We start from the raw sequence: 25,533 nt of genomic DNA, 5'->3' as shown, positions 1-25,533 counted from the left end.
TGAAAATGCAAGATTCTTTTTACAGCAACTCTTAATTAAATCAAGGGCATATCTAGAGTAATTTTATTTATTTGAATGCCACATCCATTGCTGAAAATCTTGAAGGCGCACATAGTAGAATGAGTTCAAAATAGGTTTTATCTTACGTTATTTTGTGGTGTCAAATATACAGGGTTAAACTTCAAAAGTTAAGGACAGGAGCTACAATACAAGCAAGATTTGACCTAAGGAGAAACACAGTCAGGATACACAAGATCAATGTAAGGAACAAATTCAGAATTCTTAACACATGTAAAAAAGAGTCCAAGAGCTTGGGGAAATATAAGAGACATCATTAAAACTGAAGTGGGGAAAAAATATTCCACACATTTCAAAGAAGAAAAGATGAAAGTCTTATAGAGCAAGCTATCTTGATAGCCAAAGATAGGAAATAAAAGCTTTAGGCAACAAGAAGAATTTATGATGATTGAACCCAAACTGGTTTAACTCAAGGCAAAAAGACGTGTCAACCAACTTGCTTAGTAAACTCAGTTGACGAGTTTTAAAAAATGTGCTGGAGAAATAAAAAGGAGTTTAATCCTAGGAGAGCAGGCAACAATAGACAAGATCATGAAGGAAAGGACATTTCTAGGGGGGTGGGGAGGACCAGTGTAATTAAAGCAATAGTTTTCCCCTGAAAAGCTGTGAAAAGAAGATACTAAAAAAGAACAAGAGAAGAAAGACAAACCAAATTATGGATCTGGAGATGGGTATTAAAGTACCATGGACCACAAGAATCTATCCTGGAACAAATAAAGGTTGTCTGTTCCCTAGAGATGATGATCAACAAGCAGAAACTCATATAAGGTCACCATGTGATATAAGCAGATGATGGACTAGAAAAAAAAATAGTACTTGAGCAAGGTGAAAGAAATATCAAAGGGGAAGACAATCTATAATTACTGTATTTTTTGGAGTATAAGACTCACCTTTTCCCCCCCCCCAAAAAAAAAGAGGGTGAAAATCTGGGTGCGTCTTATACTCCGATGTAGCCCCACGCAGCTTCTCAAACAGAGGTTTCAGAGACTGAAAGAAGCCTCAGAAAAGAAGCTCCCAAACACAGCTTCAGAAAAAAAAAACCCAAATAGAGCTTCAGACAAGAAGCTCCCAAACAGAACTTCAGAGGCTTTTTTTCTGAAGTTCTGTTTTGGAGCCTTTCAGAGGCAGAAAAAAGTTTTTTTCTGAAACTGAGTTTCAAAGGCAGAAAAAAAAAGCAAGGCACTGAGCTCACAACCAAGCAACCCCTTGCTAAAATTCACCTCTGAGAACAGCTGATTGGGGGTATTCTGGGAGGCCAATCCACCTGCCAATCAGCTTTTTTCTTATTTTCCTCCCCAAAAATGAAGGTGAGTCTTATACTCTGAAAAATACGGTAAATGGACTAAAGCTAAGGTCACAGTGTGTGTTAGTGGTCAACTTACAACCATAGGTTCAGCGACAGTTGGAAATTACAACAGCATTGAAAAAAGTGACTTATGACTGATTTTCATACCTATGACCACTGCAGCATTCCCAGGGGATCAAAAAAATGGGGCAAAACTCATTTAACAACTGCCTTGCTTAGCACTGAAAATTTTCGGCTCAATTATTGTTGTAAGTTGAAGGCTACCTATATCTTATTGCGGCATAGTTTGTCCCACATACTTTGTTGCTTTGGCTATATGGTCAAATGGTCTTAATGCAAAATATCTATATATGCACTTTGTTTTCTTGTTTGAAGCTATCTGGGGAACTCCAAAAACGTACACATGTGTGTAACATAAAACCAATGACTTGTATCTAGTTGTACCTAACAATCAACATTCACACTCTGAAATATAAGTTGGCCATGCAAATGCATAAAAGTGTCAGCACTGAAATCCATACAGAAATTGAAATTCCATTTGGCCCATCTCTTTGCAAAATTACAACTTTTCTAAATACAAGATAAGAACAGGGAAACATTATGACTATCCCTCTATACCATCTACTGATTCTACATGGTGCTGCCAAGTTATAAGGCAATCTTGGGACAAACTGTAGGTTGTGCCTTGATCCGGTTCAGCTGCCACATGAAACATGAACACACCAAAGTATTTGGAGCGTATCAAACTGCTAGGATGTTCCAGCCCTTTCAATCTCTCCAAGATGGACAGTAAAAAGAACCTTCAGCTGCTATCTGGAAAAGAAAACTGTACTTGAAAACCCTCAACCATCCAAAAAGAATCACTATTTATTTACCCTTTACCTGGACACCTGAGTTAGATGAGATTCCAACAAAAATGGAAGAATGTTGCATCTATTGCAACCAGATTGCCCAAATAGCTGAAACACTCAAGATGGTATTTACCAATTTCTACCATCATAGGATAGGATAGGATAGGATAGGATAGGATAGGATAGGATAGGATAGGATAGGATAGGATAGGATAGGATAACTGGAAAGGACCTTGGAGGTCTTCAATTCCACCCCCCACTTCCCACAACAGGAGAACCTATATTATTTCCAATAAACAATTGTCCAGACTCCTCTTAAAACATCCAGTGATAAAGCACCCACATTCCTGAAGGCAAGCTGTTCTACTGGTTAATTGTCCTCACTGTTAGGAAGTTTCTCCTTCATGACAAAGTGGAATTTACTACAGGCCTGTTACAACTTGTACATGCTCAATCTCGATCTTGTAGAAGTTTTTAAGTCCTTGCTTCACTTAGAAATTTTACAGACAAGACTGTCGTGACTGAGGAATTGAAAATAAAGGCAACAATTTTAAAGCAGCATTTTGTTAACATTTACTTATTTGGCAGCACAGCATATTGACAATTCTACCATCTACAATGGCTAGCAACTATCAGAATTTAAGCAAATATTAGTGCTCAAGAAATTGTTTCTTTCCATGTTTTTTTGAATCAATTTGTGCCACACGTCTATCTCATCTAGGCTCCTCTATGACTAGCCTAATTCAAGTGGCTTTCTTATTATATTTGCTTAAAACATCAACGTTCTCATTTGTCTGCATTTTTATCAACCATATACTTCTGTGCAAGATTAAAAAAAAAACATGTTGTAGGAAGAAAAATCCATCTGGTTCAGTTCCAAGCTGGGAGAAAGGCGCTGGATAGAAAATGGAGGCTGATTGGTAAGAAAGTTTATAGATGAGCAAGAACTGCAGCCTGCAGTTTTGGGACAGCTGACAAATTAGCTTGATGAATGCAAGGATTTTTAAACAATTTCTGAAATGCTGCAGGGATTGTGCAATGTATCTTGTTTCCCCAAAAATAAGACTTATATTTTTTTGAACCCTGAAATAAGTGCTTGGCCTTATTGCCATGCATTCAAAAGCCCGATTGGGCTTATTATTAGGGAATGTCTTATTTTGGGGGGAACAGAGTAGTGAGCCTGATGTCTTTTGCTATTCTAATGGTGGTGGGTTAATCTTATTATGTCCTAAAAGGTCATGTCCTTCCTTAGAATCTGGGTGGGGGAAGGATGTAAATTTTAATCCGATCCCCCAGGATTTCTTAATGGGTCCAACATCACCATCTCTAAAGATTTCTGCCGGAAGCTGTTTTATCATACAGGAAATTGGGGCTGCTTTTTGTCTCTAAAAGCATGTTTCTCCATTTCTCCTTTGGGGAAATATAATATTCTGCCACTTCTAATATTTCCCAAAATATTTTATTCTTTTAGAAGGGAGAGGGGGGCTTCCTATAACAGCAAATTCTTATGAAGAATTCTGGAACATTAAGGGGTTGTCTCAACATCAACTATCAGAATTGTAATTGCTTTCATCTTTCTTTGTTTCAATGGAGTTCATTGTGCTGTTAATTTATGTCTAAACATAAATATTAAGTTTAAAAACCATAGTTTATGGCTTAGCACTGACATATAAATCACTTACTCTAATGTATTCAGAAAACCATGATCAAAACAAACCATAGCTTAGTATAATGTATTATCCCAACTTCTCTCTCTTTCTCACATATACACAACACTAGAGTCACAAGTTAGCACAGTCATCTAATAGTGATCATCTAAAACTTCTCCATCTAGAATAAGAATTCACTTTTCCAACAAGGTAGCAAAATATAAGAAATCTGAATATACACAGGACCTCTAATAAGTAAGACCTGCTTTATATTTTATGAAGCATCGTGATTCTTTTCATTATTCTTTGTAGGAAGACAGATAGTTTATTTTAAAGTAGTATTACTTTACTACTTTATTATTATTACTTTTACAGTATTATTTCTATTTTAAAGTTTAAAAGTTTTCAATTCAAAACAGCTAAATGCAAAGTATTATTTTACCTATTATTTTAGTACTAATACCAATTATTCTTCTTAGTACTAAGGAGATATGTTCATTCTCCTACCCAAAAAAAAATCCACCAATATGTTATCACAGCAGATGAAATCATTGTTTCTGCATATTCACAGTTAGCTTCATTTACTTTTTTTATCGATTTAAGTATCGGCTTTGTTTTGTTTTTGCAGATTTGTGAGATAGCAGGGGCAGAAACATGAAAAAGGCGATACAGGTATTTTTTAGTAAAGCAAAAAATGGAATCCAAAGGAATCTGGTAGTTTCTTTTCTAACTAGCAAGTTTTACTAAAAGGCAAAAGGTCATAACCTTCATCAGACTGCTGCCATAGACTCTCCTCCTACGAAGCAAACCAGGAAGAAGATATTACTGTACAACGTACAAATAACACGCAGAATAGAGTGGCTCCCCACCCTGGCCATAAACTATTTCCTCTGTTATTGCCACTGCTGTCTGTGCATAGTTTCCTTATTGCAAAAGCTACACCTTACCATTTAGAAAAAAAACCTTAAAACCTCCAAAGTGGGTCTCAATCTCATGTTAAAATCCTAATGGAATTATCCTCTTAATAGAATCTGAGTGACACAAAATACATTAAAGATCAGATTAAAGTCACGGGTAATTAATGAAACTTGCTTTGAGTTCACAAGCAACATTTTTTTTGCAAGTCACAATATAGCAATGGATCACTTCCTTTCTTAAGTAATGGTAAGCCCTTTCTTCCAATACAGCACTGCTCACCTTCCATTCCTAATGAAAAATACATTCTGCAAAGCCTGCAGTGCCTACAACACTAAGAAAACGACAAATTAAAATTAATTTTTTTTTAAAAAAAAAGCTTGGCCCTGCACCTGAACCCAAGCCTATCCATCCTAGAGGCAGGGAAACATTTTGCAAAAAATTTAGGACTAACAGTATTTTAGACAACTTTCAGATGATTATTACAGCCGCAGAAGAGGTTCTACATTTTCCCCATTTTTATTTTTGCATCCAACGATCTCCGCCCGGCCTTTGGTCGCTTTATTTCGGAAACCGGGAAGAAGAAGCTTTTGTGGGATCGCCACTTTGAATACCACGAGTGAACCCCAGAATCGTTTTAAGGAGGGGACCAAAATTTGAGGCGCGTGCCGAGCCACACTTTTGGGGAGGGGGAGGGTTTCTCGCTCCCGCTCGGTAGGGTGAGGAATTTATCATTGGGGGGGCACTCAAACCAGCCTCGCCAGCCCGTCCCCCCCACACACACCCACGCACTGATTTTTGCACCCGAGGAGGCCCTGAATCCTCCGTCCCCCGTGGACGAGCCGCTCGACAAGTTACGCCCCGAGCAAGGGTGGGGAAACCATGACGGCGGCGTTAGACTTTCCCCGCCGCTATGACAGACACCTCCATCCCCTGTTCAAGGACACTGCAGCGGGCTTTGCCAGCCGGCCGCTTCTGTCGGCCGCTCAGTGACCCCGGGAAAGCGAAGGGAGCCCCATTTCACCCCAAAAAACAAGCCCACCCAGGCCAGGTGTGCGCGCACTAAAGGAAAGCGCCGTGGCGCGCGGCGCCCCCGCGACCTCGCACGACCCCCGCGCGCCTTTCTTTTCTTTCCTTTTTTTGGGTACCTTTTTGACCTGGTCATCCTTTAACTCGGTGAAGTAATAGGCCAGCAGCTGAGCGGCGATCATCCTGCAACCGGAGGGTGGAAGGGGCGGCCGGACAGCAGCCCCGAGAGAAGGAAGGGCAACCTCCCCAAAAAAGAAAAAAGAAAAGCTGGGCCGGATGGAGGATGGAGAAAAAAGGAGGCGCGCCGCTTTCCCGGCTCTCCGACCCCGAGAAGGAAAAGGGGGCGCGGGGAAAGAAAAAAAAAAACCTCAACCCCGCCGGGGGGATTAAAAATAATAATAATAATAATAATTTTTTTTTTTAAAAAAAGGATGCTCCTTTTCTCCTGCCTTTCCTCCACGCGAGAGTGACTAAGTGGAAAACCTGCCCCCTTCCTACGCTGCCATTGGCTGAGCCCGGGAGAGATGGCCAGGCAAGGGGCTGGCAAAGGAGGCTCGCCGGCTGGCTGGCGGGCGGGCGGTCGCCTCCTTCTCTCTTTCTCTCTCAGCAGGAAGGGGAGGAGGGCCCTCCGGCCGTCCACCAACCCCTCCACCCCTCAAAAAAAAAAAAAGGGATCCCTTTCCAGCACGTCCCCCACGTCCTCTAAGCCTTTTTCCCGGAGACTCTCGCTTCCCAGCTTTCCCCCACCCCGCCACCGGGGAGAGGGATTGGATTTGAGCCGCCGGGCGGGGTGGCGTTTGCTCGCCTCTCCTCTGCGCCCTTTCCCCCCCCCCCGCTCCGGAAGAAGCCCAGGCCGGCGCGTAAAAAAAAAACAAAAAACGCTCCTCGTCGGGACAAAACTCGCGGGTGGAAAACGACGACAAACCCTGGCGCGTTTCTGGAGCCTTTGGGGCCGACCCCGGGGGTGGGGAGAAAGTATGGGGACGCCTTTGAGGAGGAGGGGAAAACACGCGCCAAAACGGACCCCTGATATGTCAGAAATGGTGGAGGGTCTCCTGCTTGGGCGGCGGGGGTTGGGGGGGTTGGACTAGATCAGGGGTCTCCAACCTTGGCAACTTTAAGCCTGGGGGATTTCAACTCCCAAAATCCCCCAGCCAGCTTTGCTGGCTGGGGGATTCTGGGAGTTGAAGTCCCCCAGGCTTAAAGTTGCCAAGGTTGGAGACCCCTGGACTAGATGACCTACAAGGTCCCTTCTAACTCTGTTAATCTGTCTGAGGTGGCCTATCGCAGAGGGGCTTTGGGTGGGGGGGGATCCTTGGTGCGCAAGGGAAACCGCTGCGTGAGACGCCTTGGGAGTCTGGAGGAAAGGCGGAGTAAAACAAAAAACCTCTCAAATGTTGCCCACGGATAGTTTATTTATTTATTTATTTATAATTTAATTTCTATACCGCCCTTCTCCCGAAGAACTCGGGGCGGTTTACAGCCATATTTAAAAACACAAAATACAAACAGCAAATTTAAAACAGAATTAAAACCAAATATTTAATAGGCCAAATCAAACTAAAACGGTCATAGACCGACGTAAAACCCATTTAAAAATTTCGATTTAAAATTACCCTTAGGCCAGTCCCGCACAATGGAATAATAAAGTCTTATTTATTTGTTTATTTTTTCAAACACAACAATATATGTAAGTATAAGCATGAAATAACCGCACAAAATGAATGCAGCCAAAGGGAACATTAGGACACGAGCTGGTGCTCTTATGCACGCCCCTAGCTAGTTAGATAGCTCTGTGAAAATGCGGGCCTAATCCACTCGCTGGATCCCATTTGCATCGCCACCTTTGGAGGCACTAGCGCACAGATTTCCATCCACAAGTGTTTTGATTCAGACAGCAATCTGCTGTGTCATAGCAGTGACACTGATCTGTGTCTGTCTAGAAGTCTTGTGGCATCTTTTCGGGCTAACGCGATTTGTGGGCTTTTGTGAGCAGCAATTCTGGATAGCTTATTATGTCTTTTAACAAAAAGTCAAAAAAGGTGCTGCCAGGCACTGTTCCTCTAGAGAGGATTTCTTAGCTAAACAACAGGACTTGTGATTTTGCATTCCTTTTCGCACTCCAACTTAAGATGCGTCATTGGCTTTCCAGAGTCTGGCATGAGGATGGTGCAGCTTATATTTCCCAGTTTGATTTGTTTTGGAAACCCAAGAAAAAGCACCTACTCTACATGCTTCGGGCATCTGAAGAAATGCATTTTTGCTCTGATCATCCCCGCTGCCACTGCTGGGTGGGGGGGAAAAATCACACAATCTACTACCTCTCCCACAAATGAGCATGGATCAGTGTGTACCAAAGAGCCACCATCCTTGCCACAGAGGATCACTGCTCTCTTATTTTTCTTTAGCAACTACTGTGCCGGATTTGAACAACAATTTTTAAAAGACAATGAAGACACCTAAACGTATAGTGGGATTAACATGCACAATAGTTGAATTTTCTGTCCTTAACATCTGTGCAACTGAGATGTAGCAATTGCATTAATTGTGAGCTTTCTGTTTCTGGCTTTTGCTGCTATTGTATAAAAGACTAGTTTTTAAGGCCAGAACATTTAAGTGTAGGGGTGACGTGTCCTTTCCCCCCCCCCCTTGGATTAACGTATATATTTGTGTCACTGAAGCAGTAGCCATGAGTTTAAATGAACTCCAAAGGATGGTAGAGGACAAGAAGGCCTGGAGGAACGTTGTCCATGGGGTCGCGATGGGTCGGACACGACTTCGCAACTAACAACAACAACAATTTGTATGGGTCACTTTTGACATGATCAAATGACTAAATAGAAAAAGTTTCTATTCAATTTATCTATGGAAATACATTCAAGAGCAGCACTCCTTATTTCTTAGGCAACAGCCAGTATTGCCCAGTTCAAGTATTTTCTTTAATGATGTAGTTAATGTTTAATAGCTGCTGGACCACATTCCTATGCTCCCTCCTTACCTAAGAAGACCGACTGCCAGTTTTTGATGGCCTCAGTGCAAAGAAAGAACAAGGTAATTGCCGTTCGGGTTCTAAAGAGCAAGGGAAAAGAAAGCTTAAGCATGAGAAAGAGAATGGTACCATTTCAGATTGCCAATAGGAGCTCAATTGACAAAAAATATTCTCCCATATGAATAAGAGAGGCACCCTCCCCAGACTGGTGGCCTCTTAAGACCTTGTTTCCTAGATATTTAAGACAGCCTAGCACAAGGTTATAATTTCAGAAGGAGGTCATGTAATGTGAGAGAAAGGTAAAGGTTCCCCTCGTACACATGTGCTAGTCGTTCCCAACTCTAGGGGGCGATGTTCATCTCCGTTTCAAAGCTGAAGAGCCAGCGCTGCCCAAAGACGTCTCTGTGATCATGTGGCTGGCACGACTAAGTGCCAAAGGCGCTGACGCTGTTACCTTCCACTGTTGGAACAAATGTCCATCTGGGTTCAGTTCCAGATTGTTTTGGTTGCACCACAAGGCTAGTCGCTTGACCTCTCGTCTATATGCGGATTCGTCATTGTCTCGAATGAGACCAATCACTGTTGTGTCATCTGCGAACTTCAGTAGCTTAACTGATGGATCATTGGAGATGCAGTCATTGGTATACAGAGAGAAGAGAAGTGGGGAGAGCACACAGCCTTGGGGGGCCCCTGTGCTAATTGTACAGGTATTTGATGTGATCTTGCTTAGCTTCACCTGCTGCTTCCTGTTTGTTAGGAAGCTTGTGATCCACTTACAAGCCTGTTCCGGTACCTGTAGCTGGTTTAGCTTAGTTAAGAGAATGTCTGGAATGATGGTATTGAATGCTGAACTAAAGTCTACAAAAAGGACCCTTGCATAGGTCTTTGGAGACTCAAGATGTTGTAGGATGTAGTGCAGAGCCATATTAACAGCATCATCTGTTGATCTATTTGCTCGGTATGCAAATTGCAAGGGGTCTAACAGCGGATCCGTGATGGCTTTCAGGTAGGAAAGTGTTATGTATTCCTGTATGTACCTTTAAATATTTGGGCGGGAAATCAGCACGTTGCTGATTGGACGAAGCCGCCAGTAGAACTGTATAAAAGGAGAGGTTTTTCCCCCAGCCTGTTGCTGGGTTCACCCTATATTAAAGAGCTGTTGTCACTACCCTGGTCTCCAGCCTCGTTACTTCCAGAACTTAACATTGGCGACGAAGGTGGGATTTCGAGGCTAAGGAGAACCAGAACCGAGCTGAAGCACGATAGACCCAAACCCAGCAAACACAGGGCAGAAAAGCGGAGATGGCCAGTTACACTCCGCCCGCACCGTTTGACCCGGCTAAAGAGAAATGGGGAACGTATATGACCCGCTTTGAAAGCTTTAGAAGCCAACGAACTGCAAGGAGTTCCAGATAACCGAAAAGGGCTTATTTCTAAGCCACTGTGGTCCGAGGTCATTGATATCGCGAAGCCCTGGCAGAGCCAACGCCGTTACAATCGGTGTCGTGACCAACTCTACAGACTTTACTAAAACCACTGCACCAACGCCGCCCAAATACGCGGCGGTTTGAATTGAGAGCGAAGGCAGATGGAGGGCGAATCCATCGGTGACTACATGGCCGCCCTAAGGAAAGCGCCCAAGGACTGCGGATACGCGACCCAGACGAGGTGCTCCTCGAGCAACTCATCCGAGGGGTCAGAGACATCCGCTTGCGCGGCGCTGCTAGCAAAGAGCAACCTAACGCTGGCCAACGCCTGGACGAAGCCAGAGCACATGAAATGTCCACCCAAGCGGCGGAGACACTGCAAAAGCCTGTCCCACCAAAGGCGAGCGCGAAGCCAACTCCAGTGCACCAGGAGGAGGTTCAGACCGAATCCGACGGTGAAGATGAGGAAGGGGTCTGCCGAACCGAGAAACGCGACAAAGGGGACCGAGACGAATGCGGAAGCTGCGGTGGTCAACACCAGCGCCAACGCTGCAAGTTTAAGGACGCGACATGTCGGCGGTGCGGGAAGAAAGGGCACCTAGCTCAAGTTTGTCGAGCGGCCCAACCTTCCTGCCGAAAATTCAAATCGCCAATCAGAGCGGAATCGGCAAGGCGACCCGCGATTGGCTCAAACAAAAAAGGCGCGGATTCAAACCAAACGACTGTGGTCATAGGCCGCGCCTCAACCCGAGTGGAGAAGAAGATCTTCACCAAACCAAAATAGAGGGAGTACGGTGCCGGCTCGGCAGACACGGATCAGCGATCACCATCATGTCCTGGGACACTTTGGCGAAGTCACTGCCGTCAGTCGGCGCCACCTGCAAGCACAACGGCCACGAGTCCACGACTACCAGGGAATCGCATCCCTGTTCGAGGGACCACCTCCGTCCGAGTCGAGCACGGACCACACAAGAAGACCCTGCCCATCACGATCGTCAAGGGACCCTGCCCAGTCTGTTGGGACTAGACTGGTTTCGTGCCCTGGGCATGGGAGTGACTGGCATCTACAGAAGTGACTGTAACCTGAAAGACATTCTCTTTAACGAGTTCAAGATGTCTTCAAGGACTGCCTGGGCAAGTACAAGGGGACCCCTATTTCCTTCAACTTAGACCCCAGGTAGCTCCCATTAGGCTTAAGGCAGGAGAGTCCCTTTTGCCCTAAAACCAAAAATTGACAAGGAGCTAGATAAGCTCATAAATCAGGGGATTTTGGTGCCAGTCGATCACGCAAAGTGGGAGACGCCAATCGTCACCCCAATAAAACCAGACGGGTCAATTAGAATTTGCGCTGACTACAAGGCGACGCTTAACAAAGCCTTACAGAAAAGCGCTTACCCGGTTCCCGTGGTGCAACACTTGCTGCACTCTTTGGGGCGAGGGCAAGTCTTTGCAAAGTTAGATTTGGCCCAAGCCTACCAACAACTGCCCGTAGACGCCCGCACAGCCGAAGCCCAAACGATTGTAACGCACAGGGGGGCCTTCAAGTGCACCCGATTGCAATTTGGGGTGAGTGTGGCACCAGGGCTGTTCCAAAACCTAATGGAACGACTCCTGCAAGGACTCCCAGGGGTAGTTCCCTACTTCAATGATGTCCTGATTTCAGGGGAAAACGTAGAGGAATTGGGGGAGCGTTTGAGAAAGGTTCTGGGCATTTTCCGGACAGCCGGATTAAAAGTCAAGGTAAACAAATGCCAGATAGGGGTCGAATCCGTCGAATTCTTGGGCTACCGCAGTGGTTCCCAACCGGTGTGCCGCGGCACTAAGGGGTGCCGTGAGATCTTTTGAGGGTGCCGCCAAAATTTCAGTGAGGGTTGTGGATTGACGCGCGGGCAGAGGCGGGCGCTCCGGCGCATCATGTGATGAGCCCCTGGCTCTCTCCCTGGCGGCGTGCCTCATTCCCGCCCGCCCGCCCGTCCGTCCTTCTTCTTCTTTTTTTCCCCCCTCTCTTTCTTTCGTGGAAGCCGCCGCTGTTGGTCCGACTTGTGGAGGCGGCTGTCTGGCTTCCACCAGGACGAGGCTGTGGCTGCCTCCTCGCAGCATGGACAGTCCGTTGAGCGCGGCGACTCCTACCGGTCTTTTGAGCTGCCTCCGGCAGCAAATAAGCACTTCTCAAAACTTAGCGAGCTGTTGTATCTGGACTGCTGGCTCTCTTGCTTCTCTCTCTCTCCCCTTCTCGCTTGTAGAGAAATCTTTCACGAGGAGGAGAGCAACCCAAAGTCTTGTGCGCCTGTCGATTTTCTCTCTCCCTCTCCCTCTCCCTCCCCAGTTTCAGCCTCTTGCCGATCTCCTCCCTTACGCCCCTTGACTCCCAGCCAGCCTCGATTTTCTCTGGCGCCCTTCCGAAGCGCTTGTAAGCAGCCGCTGCTGGTGGAGAAAGTATGGATATATAATGTATGCGGCTCGCTTATTTTTGCAAAGCGAGTCTCGCTCTTCGGTATTTGTCAGAGGTGCCACCGTGCTTTCGCTCTGAAGTTCATTGCTTGGCTTTAAGTTATGGGGTTGAAGCGATTTTGTTGCTGCTCTTAATCCACAGTTTGGGGTGGGTGGGGTGGGAGGGAATGAACTAGCAAAGCATTGGAGGATGGGAGACGTACCCAGGTTGACATCTTCATTTTGCTAGTTTCATTATTTTAGAACCTTTTCCCGGTTACTGTCTAAAATGGTAGGTGGTCAAGTTCCCGATCCCAAGTCATGGTTGCAGTCGGTTTGTCAGATTTTCTTTCCACTCTTAAAGAAAGCGGGAAATTTGTTAGGTTGACTAAAAAGGAAAGGGGTAGTAAAGGAGTGCTAGATGGGGAAATGCCAAAGGCGCATAGAACACTGTTACCTTCCTACCAAAGGTGGTCCCTAATTTTCTACTTGCATTTTTATGTGCTTTGAACTGCTAGGTTGGCAGAAGCTGGGACAAGTAACGGAGCTCACCCTGTTACATGGCAGCACTAGGGATTCGAAGCGCTGAACTGCCGACCTTTTGATCGACAAGCTCAGCGTCTTAGCCTCTGAGCCACCACGTCCCTTACGTAGGGATTAGGAATATTGAATTTCCATACATTCCGAAAACATCTGGTGGAAATGTATATTCCGAAAAATACTTTGGTGAAAGTCTTGTGTTTTCAGCCACAGAACCTCATTCAGATGGAGTATTTAGGATTTCCTCTTCCAGCTGCGGATTCAGTCAACTTTGGGCAGGAAGGAAGGGTGGGACTAAAAGTAAAACCCATTACTTCAGGACCAAACTTTGAATGATGTGGTGGAGTGTGAATGTCCATGACCGATTCTTTTAATTCAGAGGTATCTGCACAACGCTGAAATGGATTGGAAGAAGATTTCTTAGGAACTGTTTTCTTTTTTTATTTTAAATCAAGCGGGTTGGTGAATTCTGAGAGCTGGTCCCCATATCTCAAAGTTGCCAAGTTTGAAAAACATCTTAAATTTATTTTTTATTCTATTTATTTATTTATTTTATTTGTCCAGCATGTATAAGGTAACAGATATATATATATATAAACATGAGTATGAATACTGGAAATGGATACAAATAAAAGAAAACATTAGGACAGGGACAGTAGGCACACTGGTGCGCTTATGCATGCCCTTAAAGATCTCTTAGGAATGGGGTGAGGTCAATAGTAGACAGACCAAAGTTAAAGTTCCAACTCTTATTAGGGTTTAGACTCTATTTCCTTATAAGGGTGCCGGGAACTTTTGAAAGGCTTTCCAAGGGTGCCTCAAACAAGAAAAGGTTGGGAACCACTGGGCTACCGGATAGACAAGAAAGGAATTCACCCCACTGAGAGCATGGTCAAGGCAATTAGAAAGGCTCCAGCGCCCAAAAACAAAGCAGAGCTACAGGCATTCCTGGGGCTAGTGAATTTTTACGCGGTCTTTTTAAAAAACAAAGCGACCGTTGCTGAACCGCTGCATAGGCTTTTAGGAAAAAATACTGTTTGGTCTTGGGGAAAGTCGGAAAATAGGGCTTTCGAAGCAGTAAAAAACCTGCTCTCAAGTGACAGCCTGCTCATCCAATATCATAACTCATTGCCCCTAGTGCTGGTTTGCAATGCCTCCCCTTACAGGGTGGGGCTGTACTCAGCCATAGACTTCAAACGGCACAGAAGCCCCTATAGCTTTTACTCTAGAACGATGTCCTCCCAGAGAGGAACTACAGCCAATTAGATAAAGAAGCACTAGCCATTGTGTCAGGGGTGAAAAATTCCACGAATATGTTTTTGGGCGGATTTTGAAATCGTGACTGACCACAGACCGCTACTAGGGATACTGGCTGGCGACCCAACGCCTGTGGCACTTTCGCCACGCTTGACCCGATGGACTATTTTCTTAGCCGCTTATTCGCATAAGCTGCAGCATCGACCAGGAAAAGAAGTGGGGCATGCAGGCCGTTAAGCAGATGCCCATCAGGGGCCATCGAAGACCCTACGCCGGGACGCCCATCCTGCTTATTGACTCTTTGGACTCTGGCCCAGTCACATCTAAGGAAGTGGCTCGGGCATCATACCGACATTATGTTAAGGACTGTACTCGGTTGGGTACAAGAGGGTGGCCGCTGCCGGCTTAACGCTTTAAGGAATTTGTTAAAAACGGGATGAGCTCTCGGCTCAAGGGGTGCCTGTTATGGGGTGATCGTGGTAATCCCGATAAACTAAGGGAAAGGTACTGGACCTCCACGAGGGCCACCCAGGGATCGTCCGGATGAAGGGGCTAGCGAGAAGCTATGTGTGGTGGCCACTCATGGACTCAGAGATTGCTGAGAGGGTGGGGAAATGCCAGGCTTGCCAAGAGTCCAGACCCCTACCCCCAACAGCCCCAGTCAGGGAATGGGAAAAACCCCAAGGGCCCTGGTCAAGAATCCACATTGATTTTGCTGGCCCTTTCCATGGCCAAACTTTCCTAGTGGTTGTCGACGCATTCTCTAAATGGTTGGAGATCATACTCATGAAATCCACTACGGCCGAGGCAGTAATCGCAGCCCTGCGCCACTTATTCACAACCCACGGGTTGCCTGACACTCTGGTGTCCGACAACGGGCCGCAATTCACGGCAGCCCAGTTCGAAGAATACTTGGCAGAGGAGGGCATCCGACATGCCCTCTCTGCGCCTTTCCACCCTGCGTCGAATGGCCTTGCAGAGCGTTCCGTCCGGAGCGCTAAGGAGGCATTGTCCAGGCTCAAGCCAGGTGACTGGCAAACAAAGATAGACTTCTTTCTGGCCGTTCAGCACAGAACCCCAAGCACTGCTACAGGCAGAAGCCCAGCCGAATTATTGATGGACGGAAAATCCGGTGCCCACTTGACTGCTTGAGTCCCCATTACACACCAGAGGGTTACAAGGGGGAAATAGACAAAACAAGGGAATTGGGCATAGGCGACCGAGTGTGGGCCCGCAACTACGGGGACGGCCCAAGTTGGCTCGCAGGGCAAATAATAAAAGCAACCGCCCAAAGTCATACTTGGTGAATTACAAGACAACCGAGTATGGAGGCGCCACATAGATCAGATAAGGAGACGAATAACTGAACAAACTAAGCCACAGGAAACAAATTATGACCCTCCTTATTTGAACCCACAGCTGACCATGACCGGGAGGCGCAAGACTTAGCTGAGGTCCCGGAGGTCCAGCGACGCCATCAGGTTCGAGGGAAACGACAGGGAAAATTACAAAAGTAATCCAGGCCAAGAAAAAGAATCTGCAGATAATCCAGGGGCCGATGGCCTAGAGAAAGAGCTGGGAGGAGAAAACAGACCCTCCGAACAGCTCAAAACACCACCCAGGACTGAACCGCGCAGGTCTGAAAGAACTAGGAGACGCCCAGGTTATTTGCGTGACTACGTCGAAAAATAACATGTAAATAAAATGCAAATAGAGGCAAAGTGTTTTCTGGGAGGGGAGGAGTGTTATGTATTCCTGTATGTACCTTTAAATATTTGGGCGGGAAATCAGCACGGTGCTGATTGGGTTGACCGCCAGTAGAACTGTATAAAAGGAGAGGTTTTTCCCCCAGCCTGTTGCTGGGTTCACCATATATTAAAGAGCTGTTGTCACTACCCTGGTCTCCAGCCTCGTTACTTCCCGAACTTAACAGAAAGCACTAGCCTTTCAAAGGTTTTCATGACTACAGATGTTAAAGCAACTGGTCTGTAGTCATTCAGTTCCTTGATGGTGGGCTTCTTCGGCACTGGGATGATGGTAGAGCGTTTGAAGCAAGAAGGAACATAACACATCTCTAGTGATTTATTGAAAATATGGGTGAAGATGGGGGCCAATTGGTCAGCACAGACTTTTAAGCAAGAAGGAGTTATCTTGTCTGGGCCTGGAGCTTTTCCTGGCTTTTGTCTGTGAAATAGGTCCTGCACTTCCTTTTCTGTGATCACTAGGGGTTGTGAACCCAATGAAATGGGGTCAGTTGTAGGAGGCTTGGCTGTTGTTGGTGTGTCTGAGATGGGGGTTGTGGAGATAGGTGGCTGTAGTTTCCTTTCAAACCTGCAGTAAAACTCATTCAGGTCATCTGCCAGTTGTTGATTACCTTCAGCCTGGGAAGGAGGCTTGCCATAGCCGTTGATATTTTTAAGAGTTTTCCACTCTTAAAAATATCACTCTTAAGCATGAGAAAGAGAATGGTACCATTTCAGATTGCCAATAGGAGCTCAATTGACAAAAAATATTCTCCCATATGAATAAAAGAGGCACCCTCCCCAGACTGGTGGCCTCTTAAGACCTTGTTTCCTAGATATTTAAGACAGCCTAGCACAAGGTTATAATTTCAGAAGGAGGTCATGTAATGTGAGAGAAAGGTAAAGGTTCCCCTCATACACATGTGCTAGTCGTTCCCAACTCTAGGGGGCGATGTTCATCTCCGTTTCAAAGCTGAAGAGCCAGCGCTGCCCAAAGACGTCTCTGTGGTCATGTGGCCGGCACGACTAAGTGCCAAAGGCGCACAGAACGCTGTTACCTTCCCACTGTTGGAACAAATGTCCATCTGGGTTCAGTTCCAAGTGGGGAAAAAGGACACTGTAAACATGGAGACTGCTTGGAAAGATGGTTTAATGGTGGACAGGATCACATGGTTTGAGTTCCTGAGCATAAAAGGGGTCGAGATGCTGAGCGTGCCTTGGTTTTATGCCCTCTCTGAGCTTTGAACTTCTCGGGGCACAGGAAGAGTATCCTGATTGGTTGTCAAACTCCCATGGGATGGGGGTCTTAGCTAGCCTTGCTGGCTGATGCAATCTTCCCAGGGTCATGTGGTGAGTTTCTGTTGCTAGATGGGTCCTATTGTGTTGCAGATGATGGTCCATTGACAAAAGGTGGGGAGAGGAAAATTGGGTTTCTGCCTCTGGCCCATTGATAAAGGGAGAGGGGAGGCAGGAAGGTGGAAGCTGCTTTGTCTTTAAAACATGTTTCTCCATTTCTCATCCAGGGAAATATATGCTGCCTTTTTAATATTTCCTAAAATATTTCATTATTCTAGGAGACGGTTGGGTGCTAATTTCCTACACCACCAAAGGTCATCCCTATTTTTTCTACTTGCATTTTTATGTGCTTTCAAACTGCTAGGTTGGCAGAAGCTGGGAGAAGTAACGGAAGCTCACCCCATTATGCACTAGGGATTCGAAATGGTGACCTGCCAACCTTTCAATCAACAAGCTCAGCATCTTAGCCACTGAGCCACCCTAGCATTCTAGGTTGCTTTTAACTGCAAATGTAGGGAAATTGGAGGAGAGAGAAAAAATGAACTCCTTGCATCTTTTTTTTTTTTTTAGATTCAAATCCTTACCCAAAATTTCTCCTGCATGTTGTTTTGCCATTTATTTATTTATTTAAACATTTATATGGCTGCCTATCTTAAGCTAAACTCTGAATGGCTCACACTCTCAAAATAAATATGTCAGTGATGAAATAAAAAGATTATCTACTAAAACTCACATCTGTAACCTTGTGAAACATGTATCATACGACAATCATTTCTGACCAAGGTACATTAAGCGGACTAGCGCAGAACACACCCAAAATCCGAAACCTAGGGCTCCCGTGGAATGAAAAATTAGCAAATTTTATGAAAGGTTTTATGACATAAAAATTACCATCAAGCATTTATGATGTAATAGAAAATGTCATAAAATAATTTCTGTGCTGATGCTTGAGTGGGTTATCCAGATCTAGATGGGCTATATTACATCTTTGAATATATCCTCAATTTTTCCAGTGAAGGCAGCATATTAGAAGCTGTTGTTGCTGAAGGCATTCAGGAATCTGGTAAGAAAATCACTCTGAAAGGATGATCCAATGGGTTACAGGTTGTCGAGTTGTATTTAAATTTATTATAGTCACCCATTCTGGTGGATTCTGGGACGCTTACAAAATACAAAACAATTTTTTTTTTTAAAGTTTAAAACATTCACCACCACAGGCAGCCTGGACTAAAACAATCATAACAATAACAAACCACACCAGAGGCTCCATTAGCCTCAGGCTAAGACCAAAGCCAAATCTTAAAGGCTTTGGGTAACCCAGGAGGGAGGGCAGCAGAGATAACCAGTAACTGAACAGGAAATATTCCTTAGAATATAGAATAACACGGTTGGGAGGGACCTTGGAGGTCTTCTAGTTCAACCCCCTGCTGGAGCGGGAAGTCCTATACCATTCTGGATTAATATTTCTACCTTCTAAGTGAGACCATTTCTTTATCTAGTCAAATATTTCCCAGTTGTTTAGCAGGGGCATTTTGCTTCATCTGTGCTTTATACTTTTAAATAGAATAGAATAACAGAATATTTGGAAGGGACTTTGGAAGCAGTGGTGGGATTCAGCCAGGTCGCACCACTTTGGGAGAACCGGTTGTTAACTTTCTGAGCAGTTTGGCAAACTGGTTGTTGGAAGAAATCATTAGGGCAGAGAACCGGTTGTTAAATTACTTGAATCCCACCACTGCTTGGAAGTTGTCTAGTCCAACCCCCTGCTCAGGCAGGAAACCCTACACCACTTCAGACAAATGGTTATCCAACATCTTCTTTAAAACTTCCAGTGTTGAACCATTTACAACTTCTGGAGGCAAGTTGTTCCACTGATTAATTGTTCTGACTGTCAGGAAATTTCTCCTTAGTTCTAGGTTGCTTCTCTCCTTGATGAGTTTCCATCCATTGCTTCTTCTTTTGCCTTCAGGTGCTTTGGAGAATAGCTTGACTCCTTTTTTGTGGCAACCTCTTAGATATTGGAACACTGCTATCATGTCACCTAGTCCTTCTTTTCATTAAAGTAGGCATACCCAGTTCCAACAACTGTTCTTTATATGTTTTAGCTTCCAGTACAATTAATAGCATAGCATAGCATAGCATAGCATAGCATAGCATAGCATAGCATAGCATAGCATAGCATAGCATAGCATAGCATAGCATAGCATAGCATAGAATAGAAAATAGAATAGCATAGCATAGCATAGCATAGCATAGCATAGCATAGCATAGCATAGCATAGCATAGCATAGCATAGCATAGCATAGCATAGCATAGCATAGCATAGCATAGCATAGCATAGCATAGCATAGCATAGCATAGCATAGCATAGCATAGCATAGCATAGCATAGCATAGCATAGCATAGCATAGCATAGCATAGCATAGCATAGCATAGCATAGCATAGCATAGCATAGCATAGCATAGCATAGCATAGCATAGCATAGCATAGCATAGCATAGCATAGCATAGCATAGCATAGCATAGCATAGCATAGCATAGCATAGCATAGCATAGCATAGCATAGCATAGCATAGCATAGCATAGCATAGCATAGCATAGCATAGCATAGCATAGCATAGCATAGCATAGCATAGCATAGCATAGCATAGCATAGCATAGCATAGCATAGCATAGCATAGCATAGCATAGCATAGCATAGCATAGCATAGCATAGCATAGCATAGCATAGCATAGCATAGCATAGCATAGCATAGCATAGCATAGCATAGCATAGCATAGCATAGCATAGCATAGCATAGCATAGCATAGCATAGCATAGCATAGCATAGCATAGCATAGCATAGCATAGCATAGCATAGCATAGCATAGCATAGCATAGCATAGCATAGCATAGCATAGCATAGCATAGCATAGCATAGCATAGCATAGCATAGCATAGCATAGCATAGCATAGCATAGCATAGCATAGCATAGCATAGCATAGCATAGCATAGCATAGCATAGCATAGCATAGCATAGCATAGCATAGCATAGCATAGCATAGCATAGCATAGCATAGCATAGCATAGCATAGCATAGCATAGCATAGCATAGCATAGCATAACATAGCATAGCATAGCATAGCATAGCATAGCATAGCATAGCATAGCATAGCATAGCATAGCATAGCATAGCATAGCATAGCATAGCATAGCATAGCATAGCATAGCATAGCATAGCATAGCATAGGATAGCATAGCATAGCATAGCATAGCATAGCATAGCATAGCATAGCATAGCATAGCATAGCATAGCATAGCATAGCATAGCATAGCATAGCATAGCATAGCATAGCATAGCATAGCATAGAATAGAATAGAATAGAATAGAATAGAATAGAATAGAATAGAATAGAATAGAATAGAATAGAATAGAATAGAATAGAATAGAATAGAATAGAATAGAATAGAATAGAATAGAATAGAATAGAATAGAATAGAATAGAATAGAATAGAATAGAATAGAATAGAATAGAATAGAATAGAATAGAATAGAATAGAATAGAATAGAATAGAATAGAATAGAATAGAATAGAATAGAATAGAATAGAATAGAATAGAATAGAATAGAATAGAATAGAATAGAATAGAATAGAATAGAATAGAATAGAATAGAATAGAATAGAATAGAATAGAATAGAATAGAATAGAATAGAATAATAGAATAGAATAGAATAGAATAGAATAGAATAGAATAGAATAGAATAGAATAGAATAGAATAGAATAGAATAGAATAGAATAGAATAGAATAGAATAGAATAGAATTGAATTGATTTAGGAATGGAATAGAATAGAATAGAATAGAATAGAATAGAATAGAATAGAATAGAATAGAATAGAATAGAATAGAATAGATTTAGCTTAATGAAAAGAAGAAATGGGGGTGATATAACAGCAGTGTTCCAATATTAAGGGGTTGCCACAAAGAAGAGGGGGTCAGTCAACCTATTCCCCAAAGCAGGACAAGAAGCAATGGATGGAAACTAATCAAGGAGGGAAGCAACCTAGAACTAAAGAGAAATTCTCAACAGTTAGAACAATTAACCAGTGGAACGACTGGCCTCCAGAAGTTCTAAATGCTCCAACACTGGAAGTTTTTAAGAAGGGATTGGATAACCATTTGTCTGAAATGGTATAGAGTTTCCTGCTTGAGTAGGGGGTTGGACTAAAAGACCTCCAAGATATCTTTTCTATCTCCCTTATTCTGTTAAATAAATAAATAAATCCCCAGTACTATACCCCACATTCTGGAATGAGCGACAACATGTCCTGACATTCTTCAACTGTTAAGTCAGACTTTAAGATATTTGAAATATACTATCTTGTCCCCGATCAGTCATCTTTTCCCCAGGCACAACATGCTTATCTCATCCAGGGAAATATATGCTGCCTTTTTAATATTTCCTAAAATATTTCATTATTCTAGGAGACGGGTGGGTGCTAATTTCCTACACCACCAAAGGTCATCCCTATTTTTTCTACTTGCATTTTTATGTGCTTTCAAACTGCTAGGTTGGCAGAAGCTGGGAAAAGTAACGGGAGCTCACCCCATTATGCACTAGGGATTCGAAATGGTGACCTGCCAACCTTTCAATCAACAAGCTCAGCATCTTAGCCACTGAGCCACCCTAGCATTCTAGGTTGCTTTTAACTGCAAATGTAGGGAAATTGGAGGAGAGAGAAAAAATGAACTCCTTGCATCTTTTTTTTTTAAAGTTTAAAACATTCACCACCACAGGCAGCCTGGACTAAAACAATCATAACAATAACAAACCACACCAGAGGCTCCATTAGCCTCAGGCTAAGACCAAAGCCAAATCTTAAAGGCTTTGGGTAACCCAGGAGGGAGGGCAGCAGAGATAACCAGTAACTGAACAGGAAATATTCCTTAGAATATAGAATAACACGGTTGGGAGGGACCTTGGAGGTCTTCTAGTTCAACCCCCTGCTGGAGCGGGAAGTCCTATACCATTCTGGATTAATATTTCTACCTTCTAAGTGAGACCATTTCTTTATCTAGTCAAATATTTCCCAGTTGTTTAGCAGGGGCATTTTGCTTCATCTGTGCTTTATACTTTTAAATAGAATAGAATAGAATAACACGGTTGGAAGGGATCTTGGAGGTCTTCTAGTTCAACCCCCTGCTGGAGCGGGAAGTCCTATACCATTCTGGATTAATATTTCTACCTTCTAAGTGAGACCATGTCTTTATCTAGTCAAATATTTCCCAGTTGTTTAGCAGGGGCATTTTGCTTCATCTGTGCTTTATACTTTTAAATAGAATAGAATAGAATAACACGGTTGGGAGGGACCTTGGAGGTCTTCTAGTTCAACCCCTGCTGGAGCGGGAAGTCCTATACCATTCTGGATTAATATTTCTACCTTCTAAGTGAGACCATTTCTTTATCTAGTCAAATATTTCCCAGTTGTTTAGCAGGGGCATTTTGCTTCATCTGTGCTTTATACTTTTAAATAGAATAGAATAGAATAGAATAGAATAGAATAGAATAGAATAGAATAGAATAGAATAGAATAGAATAGAATAACACGGTTGGGAGGGACCTTGGAGGTCTTCTAGTTCAACCCCTGCTGGAGCGGGAAGTCCTATACCATTCTGGATTAATATTTCTACCTTCTAAGTGAGACCATTTCTTTATCTAGTCAAATATTTCCCAGTTGTTTAGCAGGGGCATTTTGCTTCATCTGTGCTTTATACTTTTAAATAGAATAGAATAGAATAGAATAGAATAGAATAGAATAGAATAGAAAATAAGGAATAGAATAGAATAGAATAGAATAGAATAGAATAGAATAGAATAGAATAGAATAGAATAGAATAGAATAGAATAGAATAGAATAACACGGTTGGGAGGGACCTTGGAGGTCTTCTAGTTCAACCCCTGCTGGAGCGGGAAGTCCTATACCATTCTGGATTAATATTTCTACCTTCTAAGTGAGACCATTTCTTTATCTAGTCAAACTGCTAGGTTGGCAGAAGCTGGGAAAAGTAACGGGAGCTCACCCCATTATGCACTAGGGATTCGAAATGGTGACCTGCCAACCTTTCAATCAACAAGCTCAGCATCTTAGCCACTGAGCCACCCTAGCATTCTAGGTTGCTTTTAACTGCAAATGTAGGGAAATTGGAGGAGAGAGAAAAAATGAACTCCTTGCATCTTTTTTTTTTTTAGATTCAAATCCTTACCCAAAATTTCTCCTGCATGTTGTTTTGCTATTTATTTATTTATTTAAACATTTATATGGCTGCCTATCTTAAGCTAAACTCTGAATGGCTCACACTCTCAAAATAAATATGTCAGTGATGAAATAAAAAGATTATCTACTAAAACTCACATCTGTAACCTTGTGAAACATGTATCATACGACAATCATTTCTGACCAAGGTACATTAAGCGGACTAGCGCAGAACACACCCAAAATCCGAAACCTAGGGCTCCCGTGGAATGAAAAATTAGCAAATTTTATGAAAGGTTTTATGACATAAAAATTACCATCAAGCATTTATGATGTAATAGAAAATGTCATAAAACAATTTCTGTGCTGATGCTTGAGTGGGTTATCCAGATCTAGATGGGCTATATTACATCTTTGAATATATCCTCAATTTTTCCAGTGAAGGCAGCATATTAGAAGCTGTTGTTGCTGAAGGCATTCAGGAATCTGGTAAGAAAATCACTCTGAAAGAATGATCCAATGGGTTACAGGTTGTCGAGTTGTATTTAAATTTATTATAGTCACCCATTCTGGTGGATTCTGGGACGCTTACAAAATACAAAACAATTTTTTTTTAAAAAGTTTAAAACATTCACCACCACAGGCAGCCTGGACTAAAACAATCATAACAATAACAAACCACACCAGAGGCTCCATTAGCCTCAGGCTAAGACCAAAGCCAAATCTTAAAGGCTTTGGGTAACCCAGGAGGGAGGGCAGCAGAGATAACCAGTAACTGAACAGGAAATATTCCTTAGAATATAGAATAACGCGATTGGAAGGGATCTTGGAGGTCTTCTAGTTCAACCCCCTGCTGGAGCGGGAAGTCCTATACCATTCTGGATTAATATTTCTACCTTCTAAGTGAGACCATGTCTTTATCTAGTCAAATATTTCCCAGTTGTTTAGCAGGGGCATTTTGCTTCATCTGTGCTTTATACTTTTAAATAGAATAGAATAACAGAATATTTGGAAGGGACTTTGGAAGCAGTGGTGGGATTCAGCCAGGTCGCACCACTTCGGGAGAACCGGTTGTTAACTTTCTGAGCAGTTTGGCAAACTGGTTGTTGGAAGAAATCATTAGGGCAGAGAACCGGTTGTTAAATTACTTGAATCCCACCGCTGCTTGGAAGTCTTCTAGTCCAACCCCCTGCTCAGGCAGGAAACCTTACACCACTTCAGACAAATGGTTATCCAACATCTTCTTTAAAACTTCCAGTGTTGAACCATTTACAACTTCTGGAGGCAAGTTGTTCCACTGATTAATTGTTCTGACTGTCAGGAAATTTCTCCTTAGTTCTAGGTTGCTTCTCTCCTTGATGAGTTTCCATCCATTGCTTCTTCTTTTGCCTTCAGGTGCTTTGGAGAATAGCTTGACTCCTTTTTTGTGGCAACCTCTTAGATATTGGAACACTGCTATCATGTCACCTAGTCCTTCTTTTCATTAAAGTAGGCATACCCAGTTCCAACAACTGTTCTTTATATGTTTTAGCTTCCAGTACAATTAATAGCATAGCATAGCATAGCATAGCATAGCATAGCATAGCATAGCATAGCATAGCATAGCATAGCATAGCATAGCATAGCATAGCATAGAATAGAATAGAATAGAATAGAATAGAATAGGCTAAAATAGAATTTTTTTATTGGCCAAGTGTGATTGGACACACAAGGAATTTGTCTCGGTGCATATGCTCTCAGTATACATAAAAGAAAAGATACGTGCATCAAGAATCATAAGGTACAAC

At 43.2% G+C, this 25,533-nt stretch overlaps 1 protein-coding gene across 1 annotated transcript in view; it reads right to left on the bottom strand.

The window, feature by feature from the left end:
* The window catches only part of HK1 (hexokinase 1), a 71,294-nt gene extending 64,731 nt beyond the window's left edge, over positions 1-6,563 (bottom strand). Inside the window, exon 1 of the mRNA XM_058187052.1 lies at positions 5,948-6,563. Coding sequence (XP_058043035.1) covers positions 5,948-6,010 — 63 coding nt within the window. The 5' untranslated portion in view covers positions 6,011-6,563. The remainder of the gene's footprint in view (positions 1-5,947) is intronic.
* Positions 6,564-25,533: the final 18,970 nt, after the last annotated feature.

The sequence above is a fragment of the Ahaetulla prasina genome, chromosome 6 (assembly GCF_028640845.1).
Source record: "Ahaetulla prasina isolate Xishuangbanna chromosome 6, ASM2864084v1, whole genome shotgun sequence".
Lineage (NCBI taxonomy): Eukaryota > Metazoa > Chordata > Lepidosauria > Squamata > Colubridae > Ahaetulla > Ahaetulla prasina.
The sequence above is the reverse complement of the archived record's forward strand: the minus strand, read 5'-3'. Positions and strand labels throughout refer to the sequence as shown.